The following is a 16,256-nucleotide window of genomic DNA, read 5'->3' as shown; positions in this document are numbered from 1 at the left end:
TTTGACCAACTGTAGAAACATGTCTGTGAAACATGGTGACGTCTATGAAGGGGGACCTGCGGTGTATGTAGATAGAAATGGCTCATTCTAAGGTAATAAAAACATAACGGTTCATTGCATAAGGATATTATTTTGCATTTCTGTCAATAAATCCACCTAAATGTGACACACTGGACCTTTAATTCGTATACATGGTGCAAGAGACACTGACAAGTTACGTTGGAAGACGAGCATGTATGTTAGGATACAACTGCACTGTTCACTAAAAAGATTAAACCGGTTACATTCAATAAGTTATATCTAATTAAATATGCGCAAAAAGAAGGTCACAACTATATTGAGAGAAAAGCAACAGTCTGTTTAATCTGTTTACACATTTGCATAAAGAAATCTCCCTGTAATAATACTGTTTACATGACAGAAAAAACTGTTGATGTTGATTATGCAGAGGACATGGAGTTTTGAGATTTAATAATATTTTAGAAGGAGCTCAGGATGCGTCCACAGAACACCTGCTGTACTCCACAGTTTCACTGTACAAACTAAGAATCTATGTGGAACAGCTCACCAGTCTGGTGAGCACAGAACATTCAGTATCACTTCTCCTCAAGCCAGCTGCTGTGTCAGAAGGTTTGACTGAAGCATCCACACTGTGTCGGTCAATAATTGTGCAGTGTGTTTTGATAAAATGTTATGTCTATGAGAGAGATCTGTATGTGTGCTTCTGCCTTATAATGTCAAAAAATTGCTTTGTACACGCTATGATAATAACAACCTACATGGGTGACAAAATTGCACTGTGCTCCGTTGTAGCACTCAGTCCTACGTAGTATTGCAAGTAGGTCATCTAAAGCCACAATATTAGCCAAAGAAAGACGGATGCACAGATGGATACAGATGAATGATGTGAAACCAGCCAGCCACTTTCTCCTCTGCAACTATTTATCAAATGGTAATAAATACAGTGCTATCTCATCTCTAACTGATCAAAAGCAAATGTCTGATTAAGTAGATTATACCTAAAGTTCAGGAACAAGACCACGCCTCTCTCTCTCTCTCTCTCTCTCTAATCCATCCACCTGCACAAACGTATATAAGCCCGTCTAACCCCTTTCTCTCCAGTTTGTCTCAGTTCTCACATCCCTCCCACCCAAACCCTGTTTCTCTCCTCTCTCAATTATTAGCGCGGTGACCCAGTGGGCCAGTGGACAGCACTGTGTCTCACAGCATGTAGGTCCTGGGTTCAGACCTCGGTCATCCTGGGCCTTTCTGTGTGGAGTTTGCATATTCTTCCCGTGTTTGCGTGGGGGCTTCAGTTTCCTCCCACCATCAAAGACACACGTGCTAAAATTCATAACTACACTGAAGCAATTGTTCTTTTTTTACCACAGGAATCACAGGGGGATCATAAAGCAAGACGTTTATAGAGACGTGCTCCCACCCTGAGTCTCAACGGCAGGGTCCCTAGCTGCTCCGGCCACCACAACCCAAATCTACCCCCTTCATCCCTACCATCTCTACCCGACCCGTCCTATCCCTCCTAAACCTTCTCGCTAACCAAATAAACTTCCCTTTTGTATCTTTCATGCAGCTTTATATTGATGAAGTTTGTGAAGCACTGGAGACAAGCTTCCTGCATTCTCGGTGCATTCATGTGGTGAAGAAGGGAATAGAAGCCACGGTTAAATAAGCTGCCGCTGTGGCTGTCTGGTCTCCTGAAGTGACATTTATAGTGAGAGGCAGAGCTGCACATTGAGAGCAGCCTTCAGCTTCAATTTGCAATGTGACACGCAGCCGCAGTCGGATCGAGCAGTTTTCTTTTAAAGGTAGAAAGAGCAGGATTGTCCTAAAAAAAACAAAGTATAGCCTTATACAAAAACAATCCCTCTCAATTAAGGCTGCAACTAACAATTATTTTCATTGTCGATTAATCTGTTGATGATTTTCTCATTTCTCATAAAACAGAAACTATTAACTTCTAAGAAGGACGAATCAGATTTCCTTTAAAAACTGACTCAAACCGATTAATCAATTATCAGAATAGTTGGCGATTAATTTAAAAATGATTAGATTTATTGTTGCAGCAGTACTCTCAATCATCACTGATGATCCACGTCCGTGATGGTGTCGCTGCCCTCTGCCTGTGTTTGCTGCTTTCAGGAAGTTTCCGTTTATTTTATTTCTTAGATTATTTGTAACACATGAAAAAACAACTAGTCTACTAGGAGTGCAATGGAAAGGTACTATGTGTATCCATGTATTTGGATTATAGCAGAGAGCATGGCTTATACAGGAAGTTGTTAAAAATGGTGTAGTCTGCTTCATTCTGTGTATTAAATTGATTTCTACTTCCATTTACTCCTCATACATACATCTATAAGTTTTGCTACCAACAAAATAATACAACATTTTAAATGTGTACCTGAAATAATTTAATAATAACACATTATTTGTATTCAAACCCCACCTTCAAAGCCAGCAAACTACTTTGAAGCAGCCCAACCTGAGGTCGCAGCTATACTGAAAGTTCTGCTGTCACTAGTTATGCTGTTCATACAGCACCATCCACCTGTTGGCTCTGAGTCACTCTCTACTCCCTCCTATGTTGATCTTGATGATTAGTGTTTTTATTTTTTCAAAACATCTGACTTGACTGTGACTTAGGAGACCACTGGCCTGCCTCTGACTTGTCAAAGACTTTCTCCTGACTCAAGCAGTTAGCAGATACTTTTAGCTTTGGGATTATTTGTGAATACATCCTGATGTAATCAACCAAAATACGTGAAAATACCAGTGGGGGTGTACCATGGGTGTGTATTTTGTTTGTAATCTCGCCATGCTAGAATGGCCGTGTTGTCAGCAGTACACATTGTAGCACATGACCTTGATTGGCATTGTGTACAGTGTTCAGCTCATATTTTCTGTTTCAGCACTTGTCCTGAGAGCAGATTTGTAACCATAACAACAGCAGAAAAATAGTGTAGGACCGAAGCCTGTGCATTAAAAACTACTCCATAAACACACATTCACAGACACCCACACACATCCTCTGACACACTCACTAGTAGGGCTGAGCATCCATCCATTATCTGTAGCTGCTTATCCGTGCAGGGTCACGGGGGGGTATACCCTGGACAGTTGCCAGTCCGTCACTGGGCACACAGAAACGAACATCCACTCACACTCACATTCACACCTAAGGGTGATTTAGATTCACCAGTTAACCTATCAGCACGTCTTTGGACGGTGGGAGTAGAGAACCCATGCAGACACAGCAAGAACATGCAAACTCCACAGAGAAAGGCCTGGGACGACCAAGGACTGAACCCAAGACCCTCTTGCTGTAAGGTGACAGTGCTTAGGGCTGAACAGTTACCAAAATTGCACTATGACCTACTGCAGGCAGGTGCAATATTTGTTAAAGGTGAGTGTGTGTCAAAATACCACTTTACTTAAGTAATGTCCTGCTGCAGAGATGTCCTGGCATACATATTCTACAGATTTAAGAAAACATCAACATTAAATATGTTTGTCAATGGAAAGAGTAATTAGAGTATCGCAATTGCAGTATCAGTCAAAATAATCGCCTTTAGATATTTTTTTCAGAATCGTTCAGCCCTGTTAACTAGTCCACTCACACGAGTCAAGACTTACCTCCCAGCATTGATGAGCCCGGTGTCTTGTCCAGAGCAGATATCCTCCAGAATAAAAGCTTCATCACAGGTGGACAAGTTTATGTGGGTCAAATTGGGTTTACATACATCCAACCAGTAGGGGGTGTGTTGACCAGTAGACAGCTGGAGAATATCAGTTATCAGTGCTGTCACACACAGGCCAAATATATGGACACCTGTAAAAAACACAATACATGTAACAACAGCAAACACGGAATTAGTAGAAGATGGGACTTTTTCTGTTTCCACCAATATTCTGTGAGCTGTTACAGCCTGTTATTTCTGTTTCTGTGGTTTGTTTCAGTCACAGAAAACTTGCGTATAATCGCTCGTGGGTGTAATTCATGTGTCCTCCCACCTATGAAGCGTACCGCCCTGCGAATGTAGGAGTTGAAATTACAGCCTGCAGCGTTGATGTTGGCCTCAGTCTGTGTGGCTGATGACCTCCTGGACAGATAGCAGTACAGAATGGCCTCACCTATTAGAATCTACATACAGACAAAGACAAAGAAAACATAGTTGGCACTGCAGATTTATATCGCCAGATAAATCTGTCTCACTGGATGCATTAAATATTACTGCAGAATTTATTATTGCCACTTTATGACTAATATCTGAATTTGTCTTCCACATCTTATCCAGGGGTCGGGTCGCTGGGGCAGCAGCTCCCCCAGGGAACCCCAAACCTCCCTATCTCGAGGCACATTAACCAGCTCTGACTGGGGGATCCCGAGGCGTTCCCGGGCCAGGGTGAAAATGTAATCTCTCCAACTAGTCCTGGGTCTTCCCTAAGGCCTCCTTCCAGCTGGACGTGCCTGGAACGCCATCATTACCAGATGCCGAACCACCTCACCTGGCTCTTTTCGACGCAAAAGAAGCCAGCCACCCTCCTGAGAAAAACCATTTTGGCCACTTGGCCACTTTTGACCAGTAAGGGCTTTGCTTTCTGGTTCAGCTGTCTTTTCATAACAAGCAAAGCGAATGCTATACAACCAACGCTGCTCTGATTCTCCGGCCAATCTCCCGCTCCATTGATCCCTCAGTTGTCAACAAGACCCCAAAGTACTTTAACTCCTTTACATGGGGTTTGAGACTCATCCCTTTCCCACAATGAGCACTTCATCATTTTCCTGCTAAGAACCAATAAACAGACCAATAAAGTTTGACAAAAAGAGCTGGAACTGGTCGGCCATGATCAGTGACAGGGCCGATCAGTCTCACATGTTCGATTCTGTGCTGGTCACATTTACACATTGTATATGTAAAACAAATTATTGTGACGTTATTATTGGCTGATATATCGTTTATATATATATATATATATATATATATCGAAATTTTTGAGATTTATAAATGTCAGCCTCAAATATCCAGCACCTCTATTGCCAAAATAAGCAAGCATATTGGCACAATGATGGCAATTTCCTGATACAATAATGCCAGATGTACAGAAGATGTGCACAGATACAGTAAATAATGCTTCTATAGACACTGTATCTAAAAAAAATAACATTGCAGTATTGGTTGGGCTGTAGAAGCAGTTAGTAATTAACACATTTTTTACAAAGCCCTGGAGCAAACGTTTACAAAATGAAAAATTGAATACCAGACTCTTCGACCTCTGGGAAGTCACAGAAATTCTGAACAGGGAATTTAAAATATTTCAAGGCTTTTATTCAGCTACCTACCTACCACAACATCACCTTTAAACTAAATTGAAAATAGACAAGAAGGCATTCCTGAGAGCTGAACTAGGCAATTTCAACACAATCAGGACGTCCTTGTAAATAAGAATTTGTTCTTAAGTGTCTTTCCTGAGTAGTTAAATAAGAAGAAATAATAATTAAATAAGAAAAATTTTACTCGACAACTGGCAGTTAAAAGAATTATAGTCAACATGGTTAAAATGGCTGTTAGTTTTAGTCCCTGATATCAATCAATGTGTTAGCCACAGGTAGATACTACACAGGTGGAGACAGAAGGGGTGGAGGTTTACTTACAGTGACGGTGGGAGCGGCAAATGCCAAGCTGAAGAGTAGAGGCAGTGGACAGACTTCCTGTCTGGGCAGGATGTAGGGCAGAGACAGACTGCGGTCATTACAACTGTACCCAGAATGCACCGGCTGGAAAATATCTGTCAGCTCCAGGAAATAAAGACTGACAACAGAGGAGGCCAGGATAGGGAGCTGCAGTAAAGAAACAACACAAAATAATTAGGAAAAGTGTTCTGCTGGAGCTGAACAAGAACTTAAAATAAAATAGTAAATACAGTATTTCAGATTAATTCAGTAAATGTCTAATCAAAGAACAAATAAAAAGGGTACAAAAGACATGTGATGTTCAATGCCAGTTTTTGGAGCTTGACTTCAATACTTGTTGCTACTGACACATTTTGGGCGGCACTGAAAAGGTCCCCAGGTTTCATAGCCAGCCCAAAAGGCCCACTAGACACCAGAACTGGCGAAGGAAAGAAACACCTTTTCAAAGCTGAGCATTAAAACATTAAATACAGGTAAACAAGAACATTGTTAAACTTCCAGTAAGGCAGGGTAAAGTTAGGGCTAGGTGCAGAACGAATTAGGTTATTTTGACCGTTTTCCTTTGGTGAGGTTTAGGTACCAAAACTACTTGGTGAGGTTTAGGTACCAAAACTATTTGGTGAGGTTTAGGCACCAAAACTACTTGGTGAGGTTTAGGTACCAAAACTACTTGGTGAGGTTTAGGTACCAAAACTACTTGGTGAGGTTTAGGCACCAAAACTACTTGGTCAGGATTAGGCACCAAAACTATTTGGTGAGGTTTAGGCACCAAAACTACTTGGTGAGGTTTAGGCACCAAAACTACTTGGTGAGGTTTAGGCACCAAAACTACTTGGTGAGGTTTAGGCACCAAAACTACTTGGTCAGGATTAGGCACCAAAACTATTTGGTGAGGTTTAGGCACCAAAACTACTTGGTGAGGTTTAGGCACCAAAACTATTTGGTGAGGTTTAGGCACCAAAACTATTTGGTGAGGTTTAGGCACCAAAACTATTTGGTCAGGATTAGGCACCAAAACTATTTGGTGAGGTTTAGGCACCAAAACTACTTGGTTAGGATTAGGCACCAAAACTACTTGGTGAGGTTTAGGCACCAAAACTACTTGGTGAGGTTTAGGCACCAAAACTACTTGGTGAGGTTTAGGCACCAAAACTACTTGGTCAGGATTAGGCACCAAAACTATTTGGTCAGGATTAGGCACCAAAACTATTTGGTGAGGTTTAGGCACCAAAACTACTTGGTGAGGTTTAGGCACCAAAACTATTTGGTGAGGTTTAGGCACCAAAACTATTTGGTGAGGTTTAGGCACCAAAACTACTTGGTGAGGTTTAGGCACCAAAACTATTTGGTGAGGTTTAGGCACCAAAACTACTTGGTGAGGTTTAGGTACCAAAACTACTTGGTAAGGTTTAGGCACCAAAACTATTTGGTGAGGTTTAGGTACCAAAACTACTTGGCTAGGATTAGGCACCAAAACTATTTGGTTTTAATTCAATTATAAAGTAAAATTTCTGGTTCCAGCTGCTTAATTGTGAGGATTTGCTGCTTTGTTTTATGTAGTATTATTATACATTGAATATCGTTTTATATACATTTTTTAAACTATTTTATGACATTTTATAGACTGAGCAATTAAAAATTAAAATATTGCAACATCAATCAATAGAGAAAATAATCATTAGAGGCAGCCCTAACTGGTGGCATTGAAAGCACAATGATTGCTTGATCATTACCAAATTCTTCCCTAGACCCCTGCACAGATGCATCATGACAATTCTGAATGGCTTTACCTAAATGTGGATGTTTCTGGAGATAGTGGCTGCATCATGCCTTGCTTCCCTGCTGTTCAAATGATCAACTACACAATCTGCCTATTCGCCTGAGGCGCCCACATTCCTGATTGCAATAGTTATGTCATATTGACTGTGAAATGCTCTCGTTTTCTACTGCCTGCAAGTCAGGATTACCCACCATGGTGCCTATAATTTTCTTGTGATCCCTAGCATTACACATTTACAAATTCTTACCTCTTGACAGCCTGACAACACCAAATTATTAAAAGTCAGTATGCCTGAGAGTTTAACAAATTCACAAAGTAAAGATGTAAATGTGATTTGGCAATGTCATAACATTGAATAAGAATCTACAGCCAAGCTAGAGAGGCTGTGCTTAAATCAATATTCTTTAGTTAAATGCTAACGCCAACATTAGCAACATTATTGATTATTAATCGAGTAATCAATTACTTGTCAACTATTAAATTAATTGCCAAATATTTGGATACTCAATTAATAGGGTTTTTTTGTTGATCCTAGCTTCTTAAATGTGAATATTTTCTGATTTCTCTCCTCCTTAGTGACAGTAAACTAAATATCTTTGGGTTGTGGACAAAACAAGACATTTAAGGACGCCATCTTGGGCTTTGGGAAACACTGATCGACATTTTTCACCATTTTCTGACATTTTATAGGCCAAACAACTAATCGATTAATTGAGAAAATAACCAACAGATAGCCTTAACGACAATGAAAATAATCATTATTTCAGCCCTAGTCAGCATGACAAAATGCTTACACTGACAAATGCTAGCCTGCTGACGTCAAGCAGGTATAAAATACCATGTTCATCTTAATTTAGTGAGCTAGCATGCCAACATTGACTAATTAGCACCAAACACAAGGGCTAAGGCTTATGTTATTTGTTTTGCAGGTATTTTGTCATGAATCAAAGTGTTGGACAAATATAAATTCTGATATATATAATGCTATATGAAACATTAGGGAATCACCCAAATTATTACTAATTATCCTGTGGGAAACATGAATGTCTGTACCAAATGTCAAAGCAATCAAATCAATTGCTGTTGACACCAAGCGACCAACCAACATTATGCCATCCACGGAGCCATGTGCGTGGCCTACACTGGATTCATTTATTATTATTAACATTACATTTAAAGCATTCTGCATCTATACTATCTCTTCTTTTCTATCCTTCAAAATTCTTGCATTTAATCTAGATTTAGATTAATAGGCAAGTACAATGGTACTTTATTTATATTTCTTTGTATTATTTTGATGATTCCCTGCATGCAGGAATGATATCTGTATTTATTCCCGGTGGGGAATAAAGTGTAGGAAGGTTTACAAAACAATTTCATGGCTATCAGTCAATAGTACCTGCAGTAATGCCTGCTTCCTGCCCTAAGGTGCTGTTCACCCACCTACAAGAATTTCAATACTCAGCCTTTGAAAGCTCTGAGGGAACACTTCATGCTTTCACTCATTTCTTCATGGAAATAGCAAATAAAAAAATAAATCTATCTAAACAGCATATCACATTACTACCATGTGAAACCTCAAGATGCCAATGACCCATGCTGGTCATACTGGTCAGTGGCCAGCAACTACAACACATTTTGGCCACTACAACCTAGAGTGTCCAGTGTCCAACATTAACGGTGGTGCTAATTAAATTAGTTGTGGAGGGTTGTCCTTGTATCAGCTACATCACTATATGAACCTTTATTACAGCTGAATGTTATTTCATTCTAGATTGTCAAAGCTTTCAGTTCAACAGTCTTGATGAGGTCCAGCAGCCTCCAGACACATCAAATTACATTTCTACGTAAGTACACAGCTCCTATATGTGCAGGTCACTATTAAACCTTATGAAGTTGATTTAGTGGGTTTATCAGTGAATTTAACGGTGTAAGGGAATACAGCAATCGCACTTGGGCGCAGATGAAACAACCGTACTGAGACCCAGCTGAAGAGATGGACTCGGCTCGTTTCAGGTGTCAACGCGGCCCGACCACGATCTGACCAAATTGCAGAAAGCACTGCGCCTTCTTTGGAGGTAACAGGCTCTCATAGTCAGTGCAGATCTTTAATTACACTGATAACTGCCTCATGTGCAGACAAGTCTAGAGACAAATACATTGTGTGCCTAGGCAGAGTGTGACAGGGTCACAGGGATTTTTTATTATGTAATTAGGGGTGATGAAATGGCTAAACATGACTCATTAGTGATAGCAAAACACTTAGCAGTATGCAGTAATCTTAGCAGTAATAAATTCAGCCTGCCACGGCAGGTGCACATAAGCAGGGCTCCAGAGTACGCCCAATTTGGTACAACGTGCGCCCAAAAGCCTGTCGAGTGTGCGACTAAATTTTTGTTTTGGCCTCACAGGTACACCTAACATTTCACAGGACAATTTTGTGTCAGTCGCATCTCTGTCTATGTGTGTGTTTTCCCCAAAACTCACTCGTGGAAGAAGGTGAAAAAAGCAAGAGAAGGGGCGCTATATTTTGTACTCATGCGGTGACTCGCCGCTGATACCTATGGTGTTGGCAGCGCACGTAATCTCGCATTTACACTTGTGTTGTGTCGTTCTACAGATACGCCGCCAAAACGCTAGTTGGCGGTGGGGTTTCTATGTTCGTCTGGTGAGCCGGCTAACTTCCGGTTTAGCCCACCACTAACTCGAATGGAGGTAAAATAATAATTGTGCAGCTCTTCTAGACTTTACACATGTTATCGACCGAATGGATCCAATTCTGATGGGTTGTGATACTCAAAAGAAAGTATCCACCGTTTTACAGCCGCTAGTTTGGCTGAAAGTAAAACTGGCTTCAAAGCATGGAGAACTTCCTGGTAGCTTGGAGGGAATGCGTAGTGTATATGGTATAGTTTGGTTTTTGAATCGAAAGCTTCCTGCTTTTCCCCGCTCCAGAATTTCTGTCCAAAGAATAGGTGACCTTGGTTATATTTACTGATTCTGGTTCACTTGCAAAAAGGGCAGTTTGAAAGCGAACCTCACAAAACATTGTATTTCATCCAGACCAAGGCAACTAGTGGACTTTCCCTGTCTGAATGGGCTGTCTGAAAGTGTCTTGAAAACAGCCCTTGGGACAGATCCTAACAGGAAGAACTGTTGTGAGTAGGGAGGAGGACCTCTGTAGAGATTAGCAGTTTCTTTAACAGAGGAGACAATAATATTTACAAATCTCGTCCAATAAATCAAAGCCTACTTACTGCCTATGTCTTGGTTCAAATTAGGATAAAGAGACCCATTTAGTTCAGATAAGAATATGGACAGCAAACCTCAGTATCATGTTTCAGCTTTTCAGAAAGAGCACAGAAAGATAAGAAGCAATTTCTGAAAAAATAAATTGAAAACTGAAAGCTAGTGGAAAGCTAATTGGGGCAGCACTTCTGCGCTGTATTTCACAGCTTCTGTTCATTTCATGCCAAACAGATGTGTGCACCAACACGCCAACTGAAGAGCATTAATTAATCCAGCAGACGGCCCCCAGTGTTATCAAGGTCATTGATGAGACAAAAAGCCCTTTCAGTCTTGATGAATGACCATGTTACCGAATCATTTTCTTTGCCTCTTAATATCAAATAAAAAAGAAAATAATAGTTCTGTATCCATACAAATAAAGCTTATGAGCACTGAACATTAACATTTTGTCAACATCATTAGGTTGCTCTGTAAATTGTAAGGCCCCTGTCATTAATGGGGGGAGAGGAGATGAGGCATTTGTGTTTACTTCAGTATTTTCTTTTCTGTTCTACTTCTACTCTGCCACATCTCAGAAGGCGATATTCTACTTTTTACTTCACTATTTACACACAAAACATATGAAGAGTTTATAAAAATAGGATGTTTTGTTTTAAATTAAACTACTCAACAGTTTATACAAGTACAGCTAGTACAGTTTTTTGACAGAAATTTAACTGGCAACTATTTAGATTTTCATGTAAAAACATTTTGTGGTTCCAGCTTCACAAATGTGAGGATTTGTTTCTTTTCCTTTTTATCATTTTAATGTATTTTTAATAAGTTTGAGGTTTGGTCACTTTGGACTCTGGGCAACTGTGACAACATTTCTCACTATTTTCAAAATGTTTTCGATCGATTAATGGAGAAAATAATTAGCAGATTAATCCATAATGAATGTCTGATAGTACAAAATAGTTCAACCTCAACTAACTACAGCAGTAAAATCTTAATGCATGAGTAATAATAATCTAATCATACAGCCTAACATGGAATAGTGTAACAGTCACAGGGGACATTATTATTTCTGCATTGAGTACTTTTAGTTTTAATACTTTAGTACATTTTCCTGATTATCCTTACATACTTTTACTGCATTTACATTTTAGTACTGCTAACTGTTCTGTAATCAGCTAGCTCTGAACCGGCGGTCCAAAGCTTCTGTACTAATGTTAGAGGCGTAAACACCAACACCAACTCCTGGAGGACCAACTTCCAGTCCAGGCAGAATCAGCAATAGGACGGCTAGCTGCACGGCTAACTAAGTAGCTAGAGCAGCTGCTGATAGCAGAAGTTAGGGGCTAAAGTCCCTGGTAGCATAGAAACATCAAAAGTGAAGGCAAAGCAGCCTTCACTTTTCAGGCAAAGCTAATTTTCTCTATCAAATCTGATCCAGTTTTGAAAAAAATGATGTGTTTTTGAACATTAACGCATGTAAATCTTTTCTAGTAAAAACCCTAAATACAAATATGGACCTGAAATGGATGTTCTACAGCACCTATAAATGATATTTCAGGACTATTGGTCTGTCACCAACTGTACAGTTATTGAGCCATACCTGATCATTTATTTAAACAGAGCATGTCGAAGTACATGGGATTTACTGTTTTTGTTTTTGATCGTGGTATTGAGATTTGTGGAATATCAGTGGTATTGATATCGACTGCTAAATTTCTGGTATCGTGACATCCCTAGTTAGAATTCAAGACTGAACTGACCGGCAGGAGCAAGGCAATAACGTCACAGCAATAAGAACAGTGGTGCAGTTGCATTCATTTTTTTTTATATATTCATTTACCTGACGCTTTTATCCAAAGCAACTTACAATTGCTATACATGTCAGAGGTTGGAGCAACTAAGGGGGGGATTGAACCTGTGTCTCTCACACCAAAGGTATAGTCTTATCCATTGCGCCATCGCCAGCTCCACGTTTCAATGGTGCTGCAACTGTTTAGCTTAAAACAAAACAAAAAAAAAACTACATTTATATTTATCTATTTCAAGTAGCCGGCTATTTAAAAACGATAAAATATTCTTTGTGTGGTTCATCAACGGCGATAAATTATCCGAAAGTCCCGCGAGGTTTGGACGACTCGGCACAACACCAGTGAAGCCGGGGCTCCGTCTCTGCCACCACACACACTCACACACGCTACGCCTACACATGTGCACTGACGACTGCATTGAACTAGCAGCCATAAAGCGTATGAGACATAGGAGACGTTAGCTAGCGCTAACTGCCTTCAGTTTTCCAGTAGTTGAAAACAACGGACAGACCTTAATAAACGGAAACGCTGTGACCTAACGTTACCCTGTACACAGCCAGACTGAAACATAGCGCTCATCTTTTCCTCTACTCCGCTCGCTTCACCGTCACTGTCACCTGTCGCGTAGCTATCCTTTGAAGAATGATAAGAGGACGCTAGCTAAGCGCTATCGCGCTGCACAGAGTGCGGGTTAAAATCATTAACGATAGTTGCACTATTGATTTTATAGATCATGTGTAACGTTTAGTAGCGGCAGTCGTTCATTCAACAACTGTCCGTCCGTCCGGAGCTGCGCTTATGCATTTCCGAGTTCCGCCTTTTTAATTTCGTCAACATTACGTTATCACTTAACCTCTAGAAAATCGATTATTGACATTTGTGAATCGATTCATCATCGCCCAAGTCCACATCGCGATGCATCTAAAAATCAATTATTTTCCACACCCTTAATTCATGAACTTCCAAATCCTCCAGGTGTACTAGGCTACATGATGCATTTCTGAATGAATGCATCGTGAGGATACTATTAAGGACATCTGAACCAAAGCCTTAGTGGCCACAGTGCACACTGAGGAAACCAAGCTGCAGTAGGGATGTTTTTCTCCTCTTAAAGTCTCCAGCCCTGAACGCAGATATAAAAATACACCCCATTCAGAGGGCCATGTTGCCTAGCAGCCAGTTAGTGGGTAGGATGGTGTGACAGTGTGTGAGATAGAAAATGTAGGAGACACAGAGCAGCTCTGTCAGGGAGAGAAAGAAGAAACGAGCAATACTTCTAACCCAAAGCAAAGAAGATTAAGCTATCAACCAACAACACTAATAAATACTGATGTGCAATGTGGTGTTCTGGCCTGGGTTTGGAAAAAAAGAGGCCAAGCTGAAACTATCCTCAATCATGAGCTCTCACTGTTTCTCTCTCAAATTTCAAGAAATGCACAATATCAGCAACAGGCTTTTCCCTCATTAGTCAATAATCCATAATTCAGTGCGCCGAACGCATCATATACAGCACTGCCTATAGGTTGGTGGGCTCATGGTTGGATCATATTGTGTCTCCGGTGCGGTAGACCCCCCGGCACATTTTGTCATCAGAAAAAGTGTGTAATCATGTGGTGGGTGAATAAAATTTCAACAATTCAGACACAAAAAATTACAAATTGAATCCAATATCTATGGATTTGATGTATTATGCAAATATGCATATAGAAATAACATAGGTGCAATTGTTTATGGGGACATTTCACAATAAATGTAGGCATATTGCAACAGTAGGATTTTAAAATAACTATTGAATAGGGGCAATATACAATGAATGCATTGTTGCAGTACATGTGAATTGTCCTCTATCATGTAGGTTATTGCTTGGCAGCTTCCATATGCTGCTGAACAATGGTAGGGGAAACACTGGTCTCCATTTGAAGATCGGTTTGGAAAAGTGCATGCAGCATTGAAGGCAGGGAAACACTCCATCACCCACCAACACATCAGACTAACATCACAATATGTATAATGCAGCTGAGAGATATGGACTAAAGAACTGGCTTGCACGACTCTGTATGTGACAGCTCAGACAGTCTGTCATTTAAATATCTAAAGTGACAGCAAAGTCGCAATCAGTTACAGCTGCACCACATCAGTTTTCTGTATTTTCAATGGGCATCAGTAGTAGTAAAGTTAAGGATCCAGTCGTTTTGGAGCTTGACCTATATATCGAGGAATAGAAATCAGGATAGGCCTATTTTCTGCTACGTCACTGTCACCAAACTTTATGGAAATGCAATACAAAATCAAATACCATAATTTATATATATTAAATAAATCTAGGTCACCTGGTAATTCAGTAATTTGTAAGTATGTAAAGTTACTGCCTGTATTTATTATCACAGTATGACCTGTAAGTAAATATTTTAGTACACAGTAGACTCATTTCAACACCAAATCTTGCACCTGATGATGCAAGCAGGGAGGGATCAGTACCAAGCAAGACTCAATACAGTCCCAAGACTTTTAATCATTTAAATCTCTGAAAGCAGGAATACAGAAGTCAGACCAGCAAAATGTGACCGTGTTGGTACTTTAGGTAACACAGTATAATAGTAATATTCACAACAAGTTTTTTATCTCAAAATATTGACATAGTATCCACAAATAATCTCATTATTTTGAGACACTAACTCATTATTTTGAGCTACTAACTCATAATGTTCAGATAGTAAGTCATCATTTTGAGATATCAACTTATTTTGAAATAGTATGTCAGTATTTTGTGATACTAACTCATTATTTTAAGATCGAAATGTATTATTCTAATGTCCTAACCCGTTATTTTGAGATACTAACTCGGATAGTAAGGCGTCATTTTGAGATACCAACTTATTTTGAAATAGTAAGTCAATATTTTGAGATTGAAAGGTATTATTCTGAGATACTAACTCATCATTTTGAGATAGAAAGGTATTATTTTGAGATACCAATTTATTATTTTGAAATCGTAAAGCATCATTTTGAGATGCTAACTCATTATTTTGAGATAGTACGGCATCATTTTGAGATACCAATTTATTATTTTGAGATAGTAAGTCAATATTTTGAGATACTAACTCATCATTTTGAGATAGAAAGGTATTATTTTGAGATACCAATTTATTATTTTGAAATCGTAAAGCATCATTTTGAGATGCTAACTCATTATTTTGAGATAGTACGGCATCATTTTGAGATACCAATTTATTATTTTGAGATAGTAAGTCAATATTTTGAGATACTAACTCATCATTTTGAGATAGAAAGGTATTATTTTGAGATACCAATTTATTATTTTGAAATCGTAAAGCATCATTTTGAGATGCTAACTCATTATTTTGAGATAGTACGGCATCATTTTGAGATACCAATTTATTATTTTGAGATAGTAAGTCAATATTTTGAGATACTAACTCATCATTTTGAGATAGAAAGGTATTATTTTGAGATACCAATTTATTATTTTGAAATCGTAAAGCATCATTTTGAGATGCTAACTCATTATTTTGAGATAGTACGGCATCATTTTGAGATACCAATTTATTATTTTGAGATAGTAAGTCAATATTTTGAGATACTAACTCATCATTTTGAGATAGAAAGGTATTATTTTGAGATACCAATTTATTATTTTGAAATCGTAAAGCATCATTTTGAGATGCTAACTCATTATTTTGAGATAGTA

General features: G+C 39.2%; 1 protein-coding gene and 1 long non-coding RNA gene across 6 annotated transcripts in view; one reads left to right on the top strand and one right to left on the bottom strand.

Annotated features, from left to right (window-relative positions):
* LOC123972241 overlaps positions 1-4,849 on the top strand; it is a 40,103-nt gene extending 35,254 nt beyond the window's left edge. Inside the window, exon 4 of the long non-coding RNA XR_006825389.1 lies at positions 4,317-4,849. This is a non-coding gene — a long non-coding RNA (uncharacterized LOC123972241). The remainder of the gene's footprint in view (positions 1-4,316) is intronic.
* Positions 1-16,256, bottom strand: part of plppr4a (phospholipid phosphatase related 4a) — a 39,069-nt gene that overhangs the window by 20,719 nt on the left and 2,094 nt on the right. For all 5 annotated transcript variants that reach the window (XM_046051578.1, XM_046051579.1, XM_046051580.1 and 2 more), the window contains exons 2-4: positions 5,675-5,860; positions 4,033-4,162; positions 3,655-3,850 (exon numbers count right to left, since the gene is read on the bottom strand). In XM_046051578.1, the coding sequence (XP_045907534.1) occupies positions 3,655-3,850; positions 4,033-4,162; positions 5,675-5,860 (512 nt within the window). The remainder of the gene's footprint in view (positions 1-3,654; positions 3,851-4,032; positions 4,163-5,674; positions 5,861-16,256) is intronic.

The sequence above is a fragment of the Micropterus dolomieu genome, linkage group LG06 (genome assembly GCF_021292245.1).
Source record: "Micropterus dolomieu isolate WLL.071019.BEF.003 ecotype Adirondacks linkage group LG06, ASM2129224v1, whole genome shotgun sequence".
Lineage (NCBI taxonomy): Eukaryota > Metazoa > Chordata > Actinopteri > Centrarchiformes > Centrarchidae > Micropterus > Micropterus dolomieu.
This window is presented reverse-complemented; position numbering and strand designations above follow the sequence as displayed.